Below are 23,638 nucleotides of genomic sequence, written 5' to 3' on the forward strand. Positions count from 1 at the left end.
AAAGATGAAACCTCTCAGTGGGAAGGCAACGAAAAGTTGAAAATCCGGCGCGGGAACTGAAGAAAAGAATGAAGATTTGAGCCAAAAAAAAAAAAATCGATGGACATGTTTGCCAGAACGGAGTACAAATGTCAACTGCAGATTGGCATATGTGTGTACAGATTGATTAAGTACTTCAGGGATCCGAGATTGGCGAAACACCTGAAGAATTACCCGATTGATACGATTTACTTGAGATGGCGTGTGGACATTGCTTCTCTTCTCAGGTCAGGAGGAAAGCCGAAAGGACAGACGAGTGCAAAAAAGCAGAACCTGTACTCGCAGAAAGAGATGGACAGGAACTCTTGAAAAGAAGATGAACCAAAGGACCACCGGAAGATGAATTTGAAAGTTACAAAGCAACACCTGAGTGCGGAAGAAAAGGAAAGATGAAAGCAGAATTGGTACCACATTGCGTGGGGCCCGACCCAAATTAGATGAACGAAAGTACAAAACTTTGTCGCACTTGGGGCAAAGTGAAAGATCAAGAATCCCTCATTTTCTTTGATGGAGGAGCCAAGGCCAACTTCTTTTCACTTGAATTGGCGGTTCGATTTGGAATTACGCCCGACAGGCTGAGGCCACAGGTGAAGGCAGTTCTAGCGGCACCCAAACGGGATGTTGCCATTGCACCAATCATTAGCAAACTTCGTTTTCAATGTCAAGGGTGTTTAGGGCACGAGGACTGTTTAGGGAAAAGGTTCTGACTGAGTGCCATTGTCCACCTTTTACGGTTCACCGCAGCATCGACACCACCTTGCAAGGTGTGGAACGTTATTTCTTTTGGCAGAGACTCAAGAAGGATGTGGACGACTTTGTTTGCAATTGTTTAGTATGCCAGAAGGTCAAGTTTGACAGGCATAAGGCACAGGGATTACTACATCCTTTACCCATTCCCACCCGCCCCTCGGAAAGTATTGCAATGGATGGCCTTTCGACGGTCATTAACAGATTCAATAAGCAGGCTCACTGCTCTATTGTAAAGAAGACAGTTAAGCTCGATCCTTTGGCAAAACTGTTCGAATATATGGCATGTCTGAGTCCATTGTTTCGGACAAAGATCCCCGATCTACTAGTTGCTTTGGATGGCAATCTGGGAGAACATTGGCACATGGTTACAATTCTCGTCCTCGTTCCACCCGCAGAAATAGCCAATTCAATGGGTTTGAATTTGTTGAAGTCTCCTTCTTTAGATCAAAAAACAAAATGGGAAAAGTATTGCCTTTGGTGGAGTTTGCCTACAACGACACACGGGAAAGACGCCGTTTGAAGTGTTCGAGGGTGCTAAGAAGCTTCTTCAATTTCTAAGCACCCAAGACAAGATTCTTTTGAAGAAGATTTTTGAAACAAAGTCTAGAAGGCATGGAAGGCCATCTAGCCATTTAAAGGAGGAGAGGTCGTCCTCTTTTGACAATGACTAGATCAACAAGAAAACCAAGGAGTTCAAGTAAGGGTGTCAGGCCAAGACACCCATCGAGCTGTCACCAGCGTGTGACTACTATCTATCCTTTTTGTTGATTTCTTTCTTATTATCTATTTACTTTCACTTTTTGGAAACACCCCTCGCGAAATCTAACTGCCCTGCATTGCATAGCTAGTGTGGAATTGTCCAGAGGGAGTCCAGGCCTGAGGGCAAGAGAGCACTAAGGTTGGACAAAGACTATGGTTAGCCAAAGTGGGGTCATTGACTAGCCAAAGTGGAATCCTTTGCTACAGAGGCTACATTTCAGTTTTGGATGTGGCCGCAGTGTACAAAGAGGGTCGGATGACCTAGAAAGATACAATGGCAGCATCTCCTAAAATTTAGGGAACTGCTATTTTGGGACCTGAAAATGTGTTGACGTCATTATCTCCGGAATGACAAGGGGAACATTTTCTTACTCTGCCGTGAAGTCAACTGGGCAACCGGTTGGAATATTTTTAGACGGCAACCCCGAAACGGGAAAATGCTTGTAAATGTGCCAAGTGGCACCTTCTGGTGCACTTGCCTCATGCAACAAGAAGTGGCGCTGAATTTAGGAGGGAGAGAGCCTCATTTTCAGATTTTGTCACAGGTTAAGAGCTATGGAGTGCTTGCTTTCCCTCTTATGCACAGTGCGGTGCCAGGAGTGATGCCCTGCACGCTACGCACTGCCCTCTCTCTCCCCTTTGGCAGTATGTTATGCCCCTCTAGTGGGCTCTTCATTTGACCAATGTACAGTTGTGTGGGTTCATGCGCGATTGCCGAGGCAAGAGCCTCTTGCACAGGTACTGGATTAGCTAGCGGCTAATCCCCCCGCAGGTACAGGTGAATTCGGAGAGGTTTCACGCCAGAAATCTCGTCCGATTCAAAGGGCAAGTAGCCCTACAGGTGCGGGAGCTCGAGGACTTGCTAAGGATGCGACCGGCACGCGAAACGGAGCCCGAGACAGTAAATTACAGCCTGCTGTGTATTTTTGCATGTTTAGGGTTTTGGCCCTAAACGGACCCTAATACCCCCAGGAGGTTCGGGGATGCAAGGGGACCGCTGTACAGAAGATCTGGCGCATTTTCAGGGCTGAAAACAGAGAATTCAGCGTGCTGCAGATTCTCGCCAGGTTTTGCAAAGTGCCCGTATGCGTCGGGAAAGTCAGTCAATGCGTGGGAATACTGACTGTGAAGGGTCCTAGTACAGTTATGCTGCCGAAATCAGGCCGGAACAGTTGAAATTCAGCCAAGGTTGTGCGGGGCAGCTTGTAGGGATCCACAACATTTATTCCCTCTTTTAAAGAATAAAGAAATACCGAAAGGGGCGCCTAAGTTAGGGGCCAATCTGGTGTCGGTCTTCTCATACAGGTGCATTCTAGCATCTGTATCCCATTCCCCTCTCTTGTGTCACTATAGCGCAGGTAAAATAGACGACTAATAATGGGTGAAAGCTAAATCAAGGTTTGAAGTAAAGTCTACCGCCCTTTTTGGATTGAACAGGCCGGTTACATCGAGCCCTTGAGTTGAACAACAGTTTGACGTCGCCTTCTCTGGAGCGTGGTTCTCAAAACATTCTAGGGAGCGAAAGGTGGCATCTTACTTGAAAAGAACAATGAATATGCAAGAGATGTCATCATGCCTTGGCATCACCTGAAAATGACTGAGAAAGATACATTGGATGACTATTGTCCAGAGGTTTTGGGATACTTGCAGAAGATTCTTTTGAAGACCAGATTGAGCGGTTTTGCTATGATTTGCTAAAGAGATTCAAGACTATGCTTTAAACCAGAAGTCTGACTCCATTTAGAGACTTATGGGACATGACTAAGCAACGATTTGGAATGCATGCCGGCTCATTGACTTATGCGACGGACAGGATAGTATCCACCTCAAAAAGGAAAAAGTCTGCCAGTGAAGAGAATGAATCAACGGAGCCAGTTGATAGCTCATCACAGGATTCTGGAGAATCAGAGGGTTCCGACGAATTAAGGGAATCAGATGCAAGTTCATCAAAGGATTCCAGAGAAAGAAGAATCAGATTACAGTGCGTCTTAGGATTTTAATGATTGACTCTGACGTGCCAATGGACAAGGGAAGCAAAAGACGCTACCCACTGGTCCCAGGGCACAAGGAAAGAAAGGAAAAAGGGAATCGACTGGTACATTAGAACATTTCCCAGAACCAGGATAAGAATTTTATAACCGACCGGTACATGAGGGACTTGGACACTGCTTTTGCCATAAAAGGCAGCAGATCGACATCGTCACGATTAAAGGAAGAAGATTGGGTGCTCTTACGTTTTGAGAAGGCACGCCTAAGAAGAAAAAGGGAAAAGAGCGGCTTTTTCCAAATCTTAGCATGAGGTACTATGGCCCTTTCCAGATAAAAGAAAAGATAAATGATGTCTCCTTTAGACTGAAGCTGCCCGATACTTGGAAGATTCCCAATGCTTTTCATGTGAGTCTATTGAAGCCTTTTAAAGGCGATGTGCCCGATGATGGGGAGCCAGATGAGCAACCCGAAGTGGAGGAAAGCGAGGAGATACTCGTTCCAGAACAAATATTTGCACACAAGGACAAAAAGATTAAAGGTAAAGTGATTAAGCAGTTCTTGGTTAAATTCAAGAACTATCCTGCATTGGATGCGAAGTGGATGGAGGAGGAGGACCTAGTAAATACTCCTCAGATTTTGGAAACTTTCCCTTGAAGCATTCGATTTAGCATGGGTGAATCTAGTGCAGCGGGTTTGCACAAGAGGGGAGTCACTCCGCTCCTTTGTCAACGGGTTACCCGATTTGAATAGTCATTGATGTCCCTTTTGGGTTTCAGGGATACTAATGGGCTGACAGTATTCTGTTGTGTGACTTTATGAGCTGGAATTCCCGAAAATGAAAATGATTGCTTTGTACTTGACTTGTTTGAGTGTAGGAATTGAGAGATGAAATGACTGCAGCATTTCCGTCTCATAAATCTCTATAGACATGATTGCAATAAGAATTAGTTAATCAGGCATCTGTGAGGTCCCGACTAGATCTAGTTGCGATTACTACATACGTTGCCGATTAAGTCTGAGATTTGGAATGAATTTGTATGTGATTTGTCATGTGATGTCCTGTGATGTCCGGTGATGTGACTGTCGATTTGTATAAGTGCTAGATGTGTTGTGTCTAGTGTGTCGATACTAACAGTCAATGTCTACTAAGACAATTTATGGCCTCTATCTGTTTTGCGGGCGTAATCGAGGGCGATTACAATTCTTTCAAGAGGGGGGTATGTCACAAACTGGTGACATGGCTGGCCCCCGGAGACACACACAGCCCCTGAAATGCGCCGACACGCTGATGTGGCAGTAGGCCAGTGGGAAAAGCACGCTGACATGCTGACGTGGCCGACTTTTGGCAACTTTTAGGCATAATGTTTTTGAGTTGAAGCTTTTGAGTTTGAGTTTTTGGGGCTCTGCTTTTGGACAACCCATGGAACAATAAACGTGACTGACTTTTGGCAGCTTTTAGGCATAATATTTTTGAGTTGAAGCTTTTGAGTTTGAGTTTTTGGGGCTCTGCTTTTGGGCAACCCATGGAACAAAAAATAGGTCTTTTGGGCCTCATTACTCAAAGCATCTGGACGCAGAGGCTGAGTGTGAGTTCCCAGGGACTCGCTTATACTTTGCACACAGATTAATATAAAAAGAAATACCGGAAGGGGCACCAGTCTTTGGGACCAATACCTGTTGGCACGGAACTACGTCGGGCCGTGTCGACTTTATTGTGAATTTGTCACGTGACACATCCAACCCTATGTGTCCGTGGACAAGCTACAACATGATCAGGGTTCAGTTCAGTCCAGTCAGTCTAGATTAGAAGTGAGGTGGCACTTTTGTGAGTCTATTCGTAGACCGTGTATGCCCAGTCACTTAGTGTAGATGCATATCCTCTGGTTGCACACAACATGATCATAAGCATTCTCATCAGAATCCTTCAAGGGAATTTTCCAGTGCATTTAGCCTATTTTACCTATTTTTGACATTTTCCACTTATTATTTTTAAGTGACTTTTGTTGGAAAGTAAGTAGGGCAAATTGAGTAAGTTTGTATATAAGCAAACCTAGGCTAGCACTAAATGGCAGAAGAGGCAGCAGAAGCTCCACGCTCAATAGACAACTTCTCAGCGGAACCCCCCCCAAGAGACCTAGCGTTTTTGGAGCAAAAGCCAAGACCTAGCGTTTTCATCACCAGATCAGCCAACGATTTGCTTTGCAGATCCCGGCGACAGCAAGACCACAAGCCTAGCGTTTTGATCCCAGATCTTCACCTCAAGTAATCCTTAGCCTAGCGTTAGTAAAAGCCAGATCACCCTCCCTTCTGGCCTAGCGTTTTCAGCAGGTAAGACCTCAGCCATGCAGCGTTTTTCATCAATGAAGCACCTGCAGATTCAGCCCTCAGATTCAGCCCTAAAAGAGTAGCAGATTCAGCCCAAAGATCATCAGTTTTCAGACCTACAGTAGATGCAGATTTTCAGCCCTACAGACATGCAAAATCAGCGTTTTCCTTAGCGTTTTCAGCAACAGCAGATTTCAGCCCATAGCGTTTTTGGACAGCAGATAAAAGATTGCAGATTTCAGCCCTTAGGTCGGTGTCGTCATTCCCGTCGTCGTCGTCGACATAGCCTAGACCGGCATCAGTCTCATGCATACAGTTTGTACCGGTTTGTGCAATCATAAGTAGACCACTCTCGCCGACGAGAGTGGGGCCTTCGGAGGAGGGTTTTACGTCTCTGGTGTCGTATCTCTCTTCTCTCTCTATCTCTCAGTCTCATACACTTGCACGCACAGTGTCCATTCACTTTGTTTGTGATCATAGCATTCTCTCATTAAGAACAGAAGGCTCTCCCTTCCATAAGAACGAAAGGAACCTTGAGCACAGTTCGGAGCACTCATCTTGAGCAAAGTTCAAACAATCATTCCGCTGCACCTAACATTCGTGTCAGAGCTTTGCCAGTGCTTTGTAACACTCAAGGAAATAACCGCAAGAACCACATAATTTTATTTTATTTTTTGCTTGTTGAGGTCGCACGAACCCAAGTTCACTTGGGCGTGTCGATTCCTAATCGTGTTTTTGAAGAGTGACATGAAACCCAAGAAAGAAGGGCTTGTCCAGCCTCCCCTTGTGCCTCTTTTCACTCATTGAGAGCGGACCGTGCACTTAGCGGCTGGCCAATCGAGGTGAGGTGGCAAAAGCAACCTTGGTGTGAGCGCAAGGCCGCCAAGGGGTGCGCCCGCGGAAAAGAGAAGAACTCAGGTGAAGAGAAGATCCTTCTCCAACACAGATTGCAAGCGAAAGAAAACCTGAACTTAAGAACCAAAGATCACAGTGCATGGTCATCACCCGAAGCGGAATGGATACTTCGCATACAGGTGATGAGCATGAGAGAGGCGACGAAGAGTTCTCCCCACCAAGAGATTTTTCCGACCCTCCCCCTTCTCCATCTACGCCACGAGTTGTACCAACTTCCATGGAGGTGATGGTCAAGTCGATGTTGGACATGATGGCCCAACAACAAGAAGCCAATCGCAAAGCAACTCGCCTTGCGCTGGCATAACAAGAAGCGAATCGAATCGAATTGCGTAGGCACAACAAGAAGCAAATCGCATTGCTTTAGAACGCGAGCGCGATGAACGAAACGAAAGAAAAGCACAAAGAAAGGTGGAACGGGAAGCTCAAAGAGCGGCCTTGGAGGCCAAGCGTGAGGCTCAAAGAGACCTCCGCACTCAAGAATTGGTTCAACAAGTACTTACCTTGAAGTCCGAACCAACCAAAGATCGTGGGAGTTCCTCAAGTGGCGCAAGTCACGATGCAGACTCCAACAATCTAGTCACAGAAAAGTTGACTTTCAGTAAGTATGATGGTAAGATGGATGCTACGGTTATTCATTCTTGGTTGCATAAATTTAATGCTTATTTTGCGACAACTAAGAAAACAGGGAATAGCAAGGTTTTGACGACAGCTATGTACCTTGCCGGTGATGCCATCAATTGGTACCACGCATGGCAAGAGGCACAGCTAGCCGCGCACCTAGAGGAAGCCGACAAATTCACGCCCCTTTCCTTCAATTGGGCTGATTTCCAAGACAAGCTCAAGGCGCGGTTTATGCCACCTCAGTACCTCGTACGATTGAAGGACGATTGGCGCACTCTCAAGCAAAATGGTATGCCGGTTATGTCTTTTTCGAATCGTGCTTTGCAGCTAGATACCCAATTACGCAGGTTGGATGATGAACGCAAAGAGGCATTCCTTTTTGGATTGGACAAGTATATCAAGTACGATGTCGAGGTGCTCGATCCAATCGATCTCAACAAGGCGGTAGCGATTGCTCTCGCACAGGAGATGAAGCACAACAAGGGAAAGCCTAAGGAGAACAAGACTTCCACAAGTATCTCGAAGACTTCTCAAAACCCTCAGAATGGTAAGAACGGTAACTCTTCTGACCAATCTTCCAACAGTCTCTTAGAAAAGAATTCTTCCAATGACCCTAAGCGTAAGGCTAACACAATTGCTAAACCTAAGCTCACTCCAGATGAAAAGGTAGCACAAGGAATTTTAGGAGGATACATCACGTCGGAAGAGCGAAGCACTTATTCTAAGAAAGGTCGTTGTTTTCATTGTCACATTAAGGGTCACATAAAAAGAACATGTCCTAAGCTTGAATCGCATCAATCTAAAGAATCCACAGAACCCACTTCCTCTGTCAATGCAATTACTGATAACACGAGCGTGCCCCAAGTTTCTCTTGACCCTCCCATTGATGATTCTCTCATTAAATGTTATGGTCATATGTCAGGGTAGCGTTTTGTCATATTGTTTGACCCAGGTAGTATGCATGATGTGATCAGTCCCTCTCTTGTTTAGAGAGCCCGCCTAGAAGTTAGTCAGAAATCTCCTCTCGAGGTCTCTGGCTTTGTTGCCGGTATGGACTCTCTCATCACGCAGGAGTGTCTTGGTGGTTTGTTTACAATTCAACAAGTTGCTTTCAGTAGAAGATTTTTTGTCTCTCCTCTCTCAGGATATGATATGATTTTGGGCATTCAATGGTTTCATGATCTTAACCCTCTCATTGATTGGGAGGCTAACACTTTCACTCTCTATGCCAAAAGTGATTCTCCCATTGTCATTCGTGGAGAGAACATTGTTCATTCTCCCTCTCTCATTGCTAATATGCAGGACAAGATTGAAAGGATTCAGGAGAAGGAGACTCTATCAGTATCTTCTTCTCCAAAGCATGACACAGGATTTGCATGATTATGAGAAGCATGATGATGATTTGATTGACAATGATGAGCATGATGATTTGGATGACAATGACAAGCATGATGATTTGCATAAAGAAGATGTGGTTGTTCACAAGAAGGATGAGTTAGTGAATGCTTTTTCTAGCGAAGCTAATCTCGTTGCAGATTCGATCAATCACGAAGGATCGATCTTGGCTCTCGAGCCTAGGTCCAAAGAACCCCCTCAAGAAGAACTGATCTTGGCTCTCGAGCCTAGGTCCAAAGAACCCTCACAGGAAGTATTATGTGTTCACATGATTGATACGCATCCGTTGTACGAATGTTTCATTCGTGATCGTTTCCTGTACTTTAGTCAGCGTCTTTATGTGATCCCTTTTACTAGGCATGACATATTGTACGTTGAGCACGTTTCACTCATGAATGAGCACGAATGTATGCAGATTATTCATGAAAAGCTGAAAAGTATGCATTCAAGGAAGTCACATTCCATGTCTCTTCCTTGGCATGACAAAGTTGTAGAAAGAGCACAAGAAAGTATGAGCACCAAGCATGGGCATTTCCGTTGTGAATTGCCACAGTTGATTGCTTTAGATCAGAAAGACAAGATTCGATCTCATTGTTTGTATGTGTGTGGTGAACGGTTTGGCACTCCGTCTATTTGTTCATCTACATTGCATGCACAGTCCATTAGGACGACAAGATTTTTTCCACTCACTTTACATGGAATGGGTATGTTCATGGTTTTGTGTTGGAAATGGTTTCAAGAATTTTCAACCATGGAGATTCTTGAAGAAGAAAGAAGCATGACTCTCGACGAAGTTGAAGTATCAAAGGAGCCTCAGAAGACTTTGTCGCTTTCGGCGCGGCCCAAAGAAGCAAGCGTTGCAGACCATTACGAAGTTCAAGTATCGCACAACCCACACATCAGAGTGGGCCGACGAAGAGTCCCTTCCAGGATTCCGGATGCTATTGGCGATCTCCCTCGACGCCATACAGTTCGGTACCAGTACCTCACTTTGAAAAAGAGGGGATGTCAAGTGACACATCCAACCCTATGTGTCCGTGGACAAGCTACAACATGATCAGGGTTCAATTCATTCCAATCAGTCTAAATTAGAAGTGATTTGGCACTTTTGTGAGTATTCGTAGACCGTGCTTGCCCAGTCACTTAGTGTAGATGCATATCCTATGGTTGCACACAGCATGATCATAAGCATTCCCATCAGAATCCTTCAGGGAAATTTTCCAGTGCATTTAGCCTATTTTACCTATTTTTGACATTTTCCACTTATTATTTTTAAGTGACTTTTGTTGGAAAGTAGGTAGGGCAAATTGAGTAAGTTTGTATATAAGCAAACCTAGGCTAGCACTAAATGGCAAAAGAGGCAACAGGAGCTCCACGCTCAACACGCAACTTCTCAGCAGAAACCCCCCCAAGAGACCTAGCGTTTTTGGAGCAAAAGCCAAGACCTAGCATTTTCATTACCAGATCAGTCAGCGATTTTCTTTGCAAATTCCGGCGACGGCACCACAAGCCTACCACAAGCCTAGCGTTTTGATCCCACATCTTCACCGCAAGTAACCCTCAGCCTAGCGTTAGTAAAAGCCAGATCGCCCTCCCTTCTGGCCTACATTTTCAACAGGTATGTCACGTGACACATCCAACCCTATGTGTTCGTGGACAAGCTACAACATGATCAGGGTTCAGTCAATCCAGTCAAGTCTAGATTAGCAATGATCTGGCTCTTTTGTGAGTCTATTCGTAGACCGTGCATGCCCAGTCACTAAGTGTAGATGCATGTCCTCTGGGTACACACAGCATGATCATCAGTATTCCCTTCAGAATCCATCAGATTCAATCAGGGGAATTTTCCAGTGCATTTAGCCTATTTTCCCTATTTTTGGTATTTTCACTTATTATTTTTAAGTGACTTTCCAACAAAAGTAGGTAGGGCAATTTTGCTAAGTTAATATATAAGCAAACCCAAGTTAGCACTTTCTGGCAGAAGAGGCAGCAGGAGCTCCCCGCTCAACAGGCACCTTCTCAGCAGGAACCTTCAAGAACTCATCGCCAACACCCATCAGCCCAGCGTTTTAGCATCGCCAACAAGCCTCCCATCATTGGCGTTTTCCCCCCAGCAGGCCATCGCCAGAAAAGGTTTTCCCCTTGGCGTTTTCATTCCCTACCGGCAGCCCTACCTAGCGTTTTTACTAACTCTAGCAGCCTCTGCAAGTTCTCAGAGTTTTCAGCCCAAAAACGCTAGCAAGCTCCTGCAGACCCTCAGCGTTTTCAGCCAGCAAATTCAGTGCTAAAAATGCAGATCTGCAGCAGTCAAAAACGCAGATTTTCAGCAGATAGAAACGCAGCAGATTTAGCCTAAGTGGTTGCAGAAGATCCCCCAATAACAGCCCATAAAAACCGCAGCCAAAACAGTCATTTTCAGCCACCGAAACAGCCCCGAAATTCAGCGATTAGAAGATCCCAGATTTCAGCCCTAAAGTCGTCGTCGTCGTCACCGTCGTCGTCGTCGGCATAGTCCAAGTTGCATCAGTCCATTGCATACGCATTGTACCACTTTGTGCAATCAAAAGTAGACCACTCTCGCCGACGAGAGTGGGGCCTTCGGAGGAGGGTTTTACGACATCTCTGCTGTCGTATCTCTCTTCTCTCTCTATCTCTCAGTCTCATACACTTGCATGCACAGTGTCCATACACTTTGTTTGTGTTCATAGCATTTTCCATCAAGAACGGAAGGCTCTACCTTTCATAAGAACTAAAAGGAACCTTGAGCACAGTTCGGAGCACTCATCTTGAGCAAAGCGCAAACAATCATTCCGCTGCACCTAACATTGGTATCAGAGCTTTGATAGTATTCTGTATCACTCAAGGAAAGAACCACAAGAACCACAAGAATTCTTTTGCTTGTTGAGGTCGCATGAACCCAAGTTTACTTGGGCGTGTCGATTCCTAATCGTGTTTTGTTGAAGAGTGACAGGAATCCCAAGAAAGAAGGGCTTGTCCAGCCTCCCCTTGTGTCTCTTTTCACTCATTGAGAGCGGACCGTGCACTTAGCGGCCGGCCAATCGACGTTAGGTGGGAAAAAGCAACCTTGGTGTGAGCGCAAGGTCGCCAAGGGGTGCGCCCACGGAAAGAGTAGAACTCGGGTGAGGAGAACATCCTTCTCCAACACGATTTGCAAGCGAAAGAAAACCTCAAGAACCTCAAGAACCCCAAGACCCGCAAGAACCCAAATTCCTCGTTAACTTAAGAACCCAAGACCACAAGAACCCACGACTTCAGAATGGTCATCACTCGAAGCGAAATGGATACTTCGCTTGGAGGTGATGAGCATGAGAGAGGCGAAGAAGAATTTTCCCCACCAGGAAGTTTTTCCGACCCTCCCCCTTCACCATCTACGACAAGGATTGCACTAACTCCTATGGAGGCTTTTGACAAGAGGATGATGGACAGGAAGTTAGAAAGCGAAGCAAGAGATGCTGAACGAGAAGAAGAAAGAAAAGCCGACGAAGAAGAAATGGCAGCCATAAAGCGCCAGTACCAAGAAAGAATGGCAGCCATAGCGCGTAAGAGCGAGCAAGCATGCTCGGAAGCCAAAGCACGAGAAGCAGAATTTGATCGAGCGAACAAAGCAAGACAAGCAGAATTTGATCGCGAGAACAAAGCCCTCAAAGAAAAGAGCGACCACCACAACAAAGAGTTTTAGCAACTCTATTCTCAAGTTCAGGCACAGATGCAAGAGATTTGGGGAAAGGAGACTGTCTCAGTCTCTTCTTCTCCAAAGCATGATACACAGGATTTGCATGATTGTGTGAAGCATGATGATGATTTGATTGACAATGACTTGCATGATGTTTTGATTGACAATGATAAGCACAATGATTTGCATGATGATTTGAATGACAAGCATGATGATTTGGATGACAAAGATAAGCATGATGATTTGAATGATATTGCTAAGCATGACGATTTGGATGACAATGACAAGCATGATAATTTGCATGATCAAGATGTGATTTCTCACAAGCATGATGAGTTGCATGAAGAAGATGTGATTGTTCACAAGGATGATGTGTTAGTGGATGCTTTTTCTAGCGAAGCTAACCTCGTTGTAGATTGGATCAGTCAAGAGGAAGCGATCTTGCCTCTCAAGCCTAGGTCCACTGAACCCTCACATGAAGTATTATGTGTTCGCATGATTGATACGCACGCATTGTTCGAGTGTTTCATTCGTGATCGTTTCCTGTATTTTAGTCAGCATCGTTATGTGATCCCTTTTCCTAGGCATGACATATTGTATGTTGAGCACGTTTCTCTCATGGATAAGCACAAATGTATGCGGATGGTTCATGAAAAGCTGAAAAGTATGCATTCAAGGAAGTCACATTTCTTGTCTCTTCCTTGGCATGACACAATTGTAGAAAGAGCACATGACAGTATGAGCACCAAGCGTGGGCATTTCCATTGTGTTTTGCCACAGTTGATAGCTCTAGATCATAGGAGGAAGATTCGATCGCATTGTTTGCATGTGTTTGATGAACGGGTTGTTACTCCGTCTCTATGTTCATCTACATTGCATACACAGTCTTTAGAGAAGACAAGATTTTTTCCCTTCACTTTACATGGAATGGGTATGTTCATGGTTTTGTGTTGGAAGTGGTTTCAAGAATTTTCAGCCTCGGAGATTCTTGAAGGTGGACCTACGTCCATAGAAGAAGTGGAAGCATTGAAGGAGCCACAGAAGACTGTCGCTTTCGGCGCGGCCCAAAGAAACAAGCGTTGCAGACCTTTATGAAGTTCAAGTACCGCACGACCCACATCCAAGTGGGCCGGCGAAGAGTCCCTTCCAGGATTCCGGATGCTATTGGCGATCTCCCTCGACGCCATACAGTTCGGTACCAGTACCTCACTTTGAAAAGGAGGGGATGTCACGTGACACATCCAACCCCGTGGACAAGCTACAACATGATCACGGTTCAGTCAGTCCAATCAAGTCTAGATTAGCAGTGATCTGGCACTTTTGTGAGTCTATTCGTAGACCGTGCATGCCAGTCACTAAGTGTAGATGCATATCCTCTGGTTGCACACAGCATGATCATTAGTATTCCCTTCAGAATCCATCAGATTCAGTCAGGGGAATTTTCCAGTGCATTTAGCCTATTTTCCCTATTTTTGGTATTTTCACTTATTATTTTTAAGTGACTTTCCAACAAAAGTAGGTAGGGCAATTTTGCTAAGTTAATATATAAGCAAACCCAAGTTAGCACTTTCTGGCAGAAGAGGCAGCAGGAGTTCCCCGCTCAACAAGGACCTTCTCAGCAGGAACCTTCAAGAACTCATCGCCAACACCCATCAGCCCAGCGTTTTAGCATCGCCAACAAGCCTCCAATCATTGGCATTTTTCCCCCCGCAGGCCATCGCCAGAAAAGCTTTTCCCCTTGGCGTTTCATTCCCTACCGGCAACCCTACCTAGCGTTTTTACTAACGCTAGCAGCCTCTGCAAGTTCTCAACGTTTTCAGCCCAAAAACGCTAGCAAGCTCCTGCAGACCCTCAGCGTTTTCAGCCAGCGACATCAGCCCTAAAAACGCAGATCTGCAGCAGTCAAAAACGCAGATTTTCAGTAGATAGAAACGCAACACATTTAGCCTAAGTGGTTGAAGAAGATCCCCCAATTTCAGCCCATAAAAACGCAGCCAAAACAGTCATTTTTAGCCACCGAAACAGCCCCAAAATTCAGCAATTAGAAGATCCCAGATTTCAGCCCTAAAGTCATCGTTGTCATCACCGTCGTCGTCATCGGCATAGTCCAAGTTGCATCAGTCCATTGCATACGCATTGTACCACTTTGTGAAATCAAAAGTAGACCACTCTCGCCGAAGAGAGTGGGGCCTTAGGAGGAGGTTTACAACGTCTCTGGTGTCGTATCTCTCTTCTCTCTCTCTCTCTCTCTCTCTCTCTCTCTCTCTCTCTCTCTCATACACTTGCATGCACAGTGTCCATACACTTTGTTTGTGTTCATAGCATTTTCCATCAAGAACGGAAGGCTCTACCTTCCATAAGAACTAAAAGGAACCTTGAAAACAGTTCGAAGCACTCATCTTGAGAAAAGCGCAAACAATCATTCCGCTACACCTTACAAGGTAAGACCTCAACCATGCAGCGTTTTTCAGCAATGAAGCACCTGCAGATTCAGCCCTAAAAGAGTAGCAGATTCAGCCCAAAGATCATCAGTTTTCAGCCCTACAGTAGATGCAGATTTTCAGCCCTAAAGACACGCAAAATCAGCGTTTTCCTTAGCGTTTTCGACAACAGCAGATTTCAGCCCGTAGCGTTTTTGGACAGCAAACAAAAGATTGCAGATTTCAGCCCTTAGGTCGGTGTCGTCATTCCCGTCGTCGTCGTCGGCATAGCCTAGACTGGCATCAGTCTCATGCATACAGTTTGTACCAGTTTGTGCAATCATAAGCAGACCACTCTCGCCGACGAGTGGGGCCTTCGGATGAGGGTTTTACAACGTCTCTGGTGTCGTATCTCTCTTCTCTCTCTATCTCTCAGTCTCATACACTTGCACGCACAGTGTCCATTCACTTTGTTTCTGATCATAGCATTCTCTCATTTAGAACGGAAGGCTCTCCCTTCCATAAGAACAAAAGGAACCTTGAGCACAGTTTGGAGCACTCATCTTGAGCAAAGTTCAAACATTCATTCCGCTGCACCTTACAAAATTGTGAATAAGTTTGAAGTGAATCTCTGCTCTGTCGCGGTAGAATCTTGACTTGGGGTCTCCAAGTTTGTTACAGCTTCTCAGCCTCTACCTCTTTGCTCTACACTTCTCTCCTCTTCTCCAACTCCCGTGGGGTATGCAAACCAACATGCAAAAATCTCAAGAAAGGCACATGCAAGTAGCAGAAAAGCATCTTCACAACTTGAAGGCACGACTTAGAAAAAATGAAGGGTAAGGAGAAGCTTTATCCAAATCTTAGTATGAAGTATTATGGGCCCTTTCCAAGTCTCGAAAAAGATAAATCGACATATTCTTTCAACGTAAGTTTCCAGATACTTGAGAATTCGCAAAGCTTTTCATGTGAGATTACTACGAACTTTCAAGGGTGACAGACCAGAGGACAGGGAGCCAAAGGAACAACCTGAGGTAGAAGAAACCAAGGAGATTCTTATATCTAAGCAGATCCTAGCACACAAGGAAAGTGAACAGTAGTGCCACAAAATAATGAAGTGGCTACACCTCACCGGCACGCGCGCACAGAGAAAGAGAGAGAGAGAGAGAGAGAGAGAGAGAGAGAGAGAGAGAGAGAGAGAGCGGTGTGCTGATGTGGTCAACCGTGCAACGATGCCGATGCAGCCTTCGGATTTTCCAGTAGAAATTCTTCAAGATATTGCGGATGCTGACAAGCACTTGAAATTTTAAGTCTTTGAGCGCATGTTTATAGAAGGGATTGCTTTTGAGGGTGCCAGCTTTTTGTACCAGTTGCTTTTGAGCCTAGTGCCAATAAATTAGTGCCTTGAGGGTCACTTTTTGCAGATTAGTGCATGGTTGCACAATTGCACAATGACTCCCCAGCAATTGTACTCATATGACTTATCGATATAAAAAGAAGCACTGAAAGGGGTGCAAACTGGGGGCCAATGCATCTGGAAGTGATACTCCGCCACTTCGTGTTTCGACTACAAATTGTTTGCATGCAGTTCAAGTGATATCTATTTTCAGTTTTGTTCATGTGTTTGTTGTGGATTTACCGCCTCACTTGTCGGTTCCAATGGAATCAGAGATTTGAGTAGATTCTTCTTCTATGGAGGATTCAATCCAACTTCTTGCAGCACACACCATGGATTCTAGCAGTGAATCTGTCACAGGCTTGGACACTCCCAAGTCGGAAATCTGGCACGACACACGAGAGAATCACTGAAAAATACTTCGCAACTTTATCACACTTTAAATCGAGTCGACAAGGCTCGGCATAATTTCATGCCCAGAGGTATTGGCCCCAAAAGCTGGCCCCCCTTTTGGTATTTATTTTTATATTAATGCTTGAGCAAAGTACAACATCCGAGGGGTCCTCTGCTCTCTCACTCTGCGACCAGATGCCCTGAAGAGTGAGGCCCCTTGGGTCTATTTATTCTTACAAGGGATGCCCAAAAGCAAAGCCCCAAAAGCTTCTAAACTCAAAAGCAAAATAATCCCAAAAGCAACTGGCTCCAAAATCTCGCAGAAAAGCAACCTGCACAATTTGCGAAAATCCATATAGGTTGCCACGTCACCATTTGTCAGCACAAATCGCGGAAGTCCGTACTACCTGACATACCCCCCTCTTGCAAGAATTGTAATCACCCTCGATTACGCCTGCAAAATCAGACATAAGCCATAAACCAGTTCAGTAGACATTGACTCTAAGTACCAACGCACTAGACGACACAAATCCAGCACTTGTACAAAGACGACAGTCACATCACATCACATTCAGATTCAGATCATATCACGGAGTCTAGGAGCATGATTCCTGGCAAAGTATTTAGACATCGCATCTAGATCCACACCGGACCTCACTGATGTCGGATTAGCTAATCCCATATTGCTATCATGTCCATAGATTTCGTTCTGATCTAGGACCATGATTCCTGGCAACGTAATTAGTAATCGCATCTAGATCCGTCCCGTATCTCACTGATGTCGGATTAACTAATCCCATATTGCGATCATGTCTATAGATTTCTCGAGACCGAAATGCTGTAGTCATTTGGTCAATCATTCCATCCGTACTCGAGCACTGTCATGTGCGAGTAATCATTTCCAGGGATCCCAATCCATCCATCACACACTGAGTTCATACTGAACAAAGTGGTTCAATCATTCACTTCTAGTTGTGTGGCCATCTCATCCCACAAGAACTCTTGATGCGCTCACGACAGTTCCCTTGAATCATTCATGATTCTTTTCGTTATCAGGTTCATTCTCGAGCTGTCATTGCTCAGAATTCATCATCGTCTCATTCTCGATCCTGTTATCTGCACACAAATAGCAAGTTCTTCCTGAAAACATTAATTTCATACATAAATCAGATTCATCTTTGAAAATTCCTATTTCAAATTTCTTCATTCACACTTAGTTCATACTGAACACGGTGTTTTAATCATCTAGTCATCTCATCCGTCCAGAAGTCTTGATGCACCTAAATCCTAGCCATCTCATCCCGCAGGAACTCTTGATGCACTCACAACAGTATCTACTCATCTCATTCATATGGGAATCTTGATGCACTAGAATCGTCATCATTCATTCGAAGTTCATGATTCTTATCTCGAATCGTGGTCAGGTTCACTCCGGAGCTGTCGTTGCTCCCAATTCGTCATCATCTTATTCTCGATCTCACTTGCAAAACAAGCAAAATTTTAAGCAAGTGGTTCACCTCGTTGCAAATGAGTCGAGGTCCAGTTCCATGTTTCCAAATGCTTTCATATGCATGTTCCTCACTCCTACTAGTTATCTGCACACAGACAGCAAGATATAAGTATCCCTTTCGGTTTCCTTTCCAGAATCTGTTCTGAAGCAAGTATCTCCTTCCCTTGTAATATCTCTGAGAGGTGTTATCTCTATCAGATCCTCCACGAGGACATGTGTAATCTGGGATTCTTTATGGCGTATTCCCTGCAAGACAGAGCGATGAAGACGGGAGTGCACCCGATGTGTGATGAAGTAAGGGTGGGAGTGGCCAATAAGTCCGGGGTCGGGGCACGAGGATTCTTCAATAACAATTTCCAAAATTGTGCCCAAGTGCCATGTCTCCTCTTTGATAGAACCGGTATGCTTTGAAAAAAACACACGCCTATTGCTCTGATACCACCGTCACAGGCTTGGACACTCCAAGTCAAAAATCTCGCACGACACAAGAGAGAATCACTCAAAAATACTTCACAACTTTATCACACTTTAAATTGAGTCGACACAGGTCGGCATAATTCCGTGCCCAGAGGTATTGGCCCCAAAAGCTGGCACCCCTTTCGGTATTTCTTTTTATATTAATGCTCGAGCAAAGTACAACACCTGAGGGGTCCTCTATTCTCAAACTCTGCGTCCAGAGGTCCTTAAGAGTGAAGCCCCTTAGGCATATTTATTCTTACAAGGGACACCCAAAAGCAAAGCCCCAAAAGCTTCTAAACTCAAAAGCAAAATAATCCCAAAAGAAACTGACTCCAAAATCTGGCAACGCAATTTGCAGAAATCCGAACAGGCTGCCACATCACCATTTGTCAGCACAAATCGGGGAAGTCCGTACTTCCTGCCACATCAGAATGCCACGTCAACATGTCCGTACTTTCTGCCACGTCAGCATGCCTGTATTGTTTGTTCGTACAGTTTGCCCGGGTGGTGATGCCACATCATCTATTGGTGACAGAATCCAATCAGGAACATGAAGTAGCTTGGCACTACTTCAAAATGATGTTTCCGAAGTCACCCCAAATTCAGAAGAGGAAAGGCAAGTTGACAAAGAAGAGCTAGGTGCTCATCTCGATGAGACTCGATCTGAGTCTGGCACATTTATGGCGGCAAATGCAAATAAAATCTTGTACTACTTGGCTTCTCAAGTATTCAAAGGATCCCCTTTGTCAGAAATACATCCGGGATCAACCGCTGACACAAGTTTACGAGAGATGGCAGTTGATTACTAACCCTAATCTCAAGTCAGTAATGAAGTTAAAGCTCACCCGAAAACAAAAAAAAGTCTATTTTTTTCAAAGAGGAGTTTGAGAAAGTAGTGGAGCACCAAGTCAACAAGCTGATAAAGCGCTTTCAGCATTCACAAAAAGGATGGAAGTCCAAGTCTTTTCCTAGATACTTGATCAACAACCCACTCTCACAGACCTTGAGGAGTATGGATCCAAACGGAAACATTGTCGACGTGTTCACTTTAAGGACGATTCTCGTCCTTGTTCCAACTCCACCTCTATTAAAGAAGAGAGAGACAAAGATCAAGGAAACGAAAGTCTCAGGAAAGAAAATCTCGGAAACACTCTAGTCGTTCAGAGGAGGATGATTCTACGAATCCTTGGATAATTCTCATGATAAATCTCCCACTTTTGGATCGACATTCGAAAGAAAGAGAAATCAATTGATCCGATATAGAACCTCGCAAAAGCAAGAAGAAATTTAAAGATGGTAGCTAGAGCATCAAGTTTGATATTTTTTCGAGCTACAAGGATACCCATTGAGATTTATCTTTTAATCAACAGTTTGATACCGCATTTTCAGGAGGCAACTTAATAGAAGCTTCCAAGGTTTACGAAGCGACATCCCATCTTACAGGGAAAGCACAAATGTGGTGGTCGACGCTTTCACTGCTCGGAAAAGCGCCTCGTAACTGGGTGTTGTTAACATCTATTTGGTTGACTCCCAAGTACGAAGTCGATGTCTTGACTGCATGGAACCACCTCAGAAGGAAAGAGAAAGACACTTTGTCTACTTATAGCCAGAGATTTTGAGATACCTACCTACATGTAGCTTCTTTCCGGAAGGTGTCTCTATAGCAACAAATGTAAAGATACTGTTGCGGTCTACCCAAACAAATTCAACATGATTGTCTGAGGAAAAAATCTTCCAGCATTTAGCAACCTTATGGAACATTCTTTGAACAGCTACTCAATGCTCTCGAGATCCTCGACTTATGCTACGGACGAGCAAGTGTCCAATCTATAGAAAAAGACACTTCAATTGTGGAAAACGAACTCATTTTATACCAATGAAGGCCGATCCTTTGGCGCAACTATTTATCTTGCACTACCAATTTGTTTCAGAGAGCACAATGTGAAAATGTGGGCACTATACTTAAATTCTCTTCTTCATATCATCTACTAAACGATGGACGGTCAGAGATTACCAACTTGGTGATATTAGACTTGAAGTGCTATGTCTCTGAAAATAAGTTTCAAGGGGAGAAGTATTTACCACTGGTGGACTTTGGTTACAACAACACTATTCACACTCCAATGGGGACGGCACCATTTGCGATTGTCAAGGTGGCAAAAATGTTCCTAAATCGCTACTTACAGGATCTGGCCACTGCTTGTGCTACAATTAAGGAGGCTTTGCAAAAGTCTCAAGAACGTCATAAGAAAGCAGTAGACAAGCATCAACACAACTTGCAAAGAATAAAGGTGATTGGGTGCTTCACAATGCTTTTCATGTGACTCTATTGAGACCTTTCAAGGGTGAAGTGCCAGAGGACAAGAAGCTAGGAGAACAACCAAAGGTAGAAGAAACAGAGGAGGCTCTTATACCTGAACACATCCTAGCACACAAGAAAGGAAAGTGAAGGACAGGTTGGTCCGCAGATCTTTGGTCAAGTTCAAGATTATCCAACTCTTGATGCAAAGTGGATGGAGGAGGAGGACCTGGTAAATACTCCTTGGATACTAGAGTTTTACCTTGAGACTTTTGGTTTAGTTCTATCTATTCCAGAAGTGCACCTCAAATGAGCGGGTTGAATCTGGTGCGATGTGTGCTGCACAAGAGGGGAGCCACTCCACTCTTTTGTCACAAATTGCTCCAAAGCGGATAGAGTCGACCAATTTCTCCTTGAGATTTTGGGGGTGACTATTGGAGTAACACTAAATGTCCAACTAGAGGCTTTGAAACCGTGACTTCTTTAGCAACTTACAAGAAACAGCTCTCAATTGTCTTGCAAAACTTGTTTCCCAAGTAATTTTTTCTATTAACATTTCTAATTGTCACCAACAGTCCTACCGGACCTTCCTTTTGATACCTGACTCAGGTTTTGGATGCATTAGGCAGTTTGGAGATCTCACTCTCTTGTTATGTTTCATATTTTAATGCAGACTGTTTTGTCTTTTTCAAAGTTAAGCTTCAGAAAATAATTTACTTCAGTTCAGAATTATGAACTCTACCTTAATTTCTCTAGGCTCTCTAATGTTTGTAATGTTGTGGTTGCTTTGCTCTGGAATAATCAATGCTCTAGATGCCCTTTGTATGGTTCTTCCTGGGTATCCTCGTTTTGAGGTACCCCCCAAGAAATAAACTCACATAAACTATTTCTTCCTTTCTTTTGCTGGTGGTGGTTTGGGTTGAAGAGGGGAGGGGAAAGGGAGAAAGTGTTGATGTTGCATTTTATAGAACTATGTCTTGACTATAATGTGAATGAAAGAGCTTTGATCACCATACTTACTTGGGTATAAGTCATTGTGGTGAAAGGATGATGGTGGGGATCCACAAGTGCAACTCTATCCCCGAACTTCTCAGCAGCTGTCCTCCAGATATCCGGTAAGGCCCTCCATTCTGATGATGGAAACAATCCGTTGCCTTGACCCGTAGACCCCGCAAGCCCTAGAGCAATCTTTCTGCTTTTCTTTTCTACCTCTTGAAGTGGCTACCATTAGTAGACACGACCAAAAAGACCAAATAAAATGCATCAGCATCTGCGAGACCACTAAGAATTCATGTAAAGAACTATCCTCAAATACTGAACACCAACGTGCCAATGAAAAATATAAGTTCTGCTGATTATCTAGTTCTGTCTTGAAGAATGGCTAGAACAATTTGTAAAACAGCAACCAAAAAACAGTGAAAATAAGCTCATCAGCTGAGCTTTTTGCGTTCTCAACAATTACTTTAGTCACTGACATGGTTCCTTGCTTCTTCTAGCCTAATGACCCACTACAATAAATGAAAAAGCAAAAGCACACCTGAAGAGTGCAGTACAATTGTTTAAAGCGATGGTAGCGCGGAAGACTGCATTGAGAGAGGCCCTTTACATGAATGATTGCATCCGGAAGCACGTGCAGTCCATGGATGTATCTCTTCCTCAGCCTAACATCCTCACCAGCTACGGCACCGCTTACACGAGGTCGCGATAACACAGCAGACGTTGTTTCCAGCATGACAGCAAGGTCCTTAGTGAATATTACACACAAAACTGAGCAGGAAAAGGACCGTCAAGCCGTGGAGAATGGCACCCTTGAGCTGGGTCTGTTGATAGTGTCTTAAAGTGGGCAGGAGAAATTTTTCCGGAAGAAGGGGTCTGCGCAGGAACTGAAAATGGTGTGTGTGTGTGTGTGTGTGTGTGTGTGTGTGTGTGTGAGAGAGAGAGAGAGAGAGAGAGAGAGAGAGAGAGACGTATGTGGATTGTGGAAGTTGACAAACGTGCCCGAGAGATCAAGGGGGAGAAAAGTAAAAGAGAGGGGAAAGTGTGCGTAGGTGCATGTGTGTGTGTGTGTGTGTGTGTGTGTGTGTGTGTGTGAGAGAGAGAGAGAGAGAGAGAACTCGGAGGAAGGTGAAAAGATGGCCCTAACCAACTCAGAAAACGACTATTTTCGCGCATAATGAAGAGGATGATTAAGCTGTGATGAAATTCGATGGGCAGCGAGATACCTGGCTGCAGAATAGGGATTGCGACACAGAACGTACCCATCTCTGAAAACAAGTCGCGACTCGCCAGTAAAGGCGCAAGCCTCTCTGCACGTACACGTGGCTCGCTATCACGACGCCATGTGTCCACTCCACTCAGGCAAGGTTGCCAACGATTGCATTTGCAAATTTAGGCCCGTCACACATGGCCGACGGCCATGACTGAGCTAGCAGCCTCTGGGCGGCAGTCCTGGCGGCAGTCCTTTCTCTTGTGTAGGTGGGCAGTCCGGGATGCAAGTCACACACACGCGGCATCCATAGCCTGCACAGCCAGTCAGCAAAGCGATTCCACCTTTGGGCGTGAGGAGGGCGGTGTGGGGGGGTCGCCCATTATTCTTGAGCAGCGGTCATGAGTTGGCAAGCCAGCTCAGCTTTGTTGTGTGCATCCACTGGCTGCATGTGACTGCAGTTCGACCATG

At 44.7% G+C, this 23,638-nt stretch overlaps 1 protein-coding gene across 1 annotated transcript in view; it reads right to left on the reverse strand.

Annotated features, from left to right (window-relative positions):
* The window catches only part of LOC147436069 (long-chain-fatty-acid--[acyl-carrier-protein] ligase AEE15, chloroplastic-like), a 96,920-nt gene extending 73,832 nt beyond the window's left edge, over window positions 1–23,088 (reverse strand). The window contains exons 1-2 of the mRNA XM_086488964.1: window positions 22,499–23,088; window positions 21,982–22,182 (exon numbers count right to left, since the gene is read on the reverse strand). Of these exons, the coding sequence (XP_086345090.1) occupies window positions 21,982–22,182; window positions 22,499–22,693 (396 nt within the window). The 5' untranslated portion in view covers window positions 22,694–23,088. The remainder of the gene's footprint in view (window positions 1–21,981; window positions 22,183–22,498) is intronic.
* Between the last annotated feature and the right edge of the window lie 550 nt (window positions 23,089–23,638).

Source organism: Adiantum capillus-veneris, chromosome 18, assembly GCF_014529385.1.
Source record: "Adiantum capillus-veneris isolate H3 chromosome 18, ASM1452938v2, whole genome shotgun sequence".
In the NCBI taxonomy this organism is placed as follows: Eukaryota; Viridiplantae; Streptophyta; class Polypodiopsida; order Polypodiales; family Pteridaceae; genus Adiantum; species Adiantum capillus-veneris.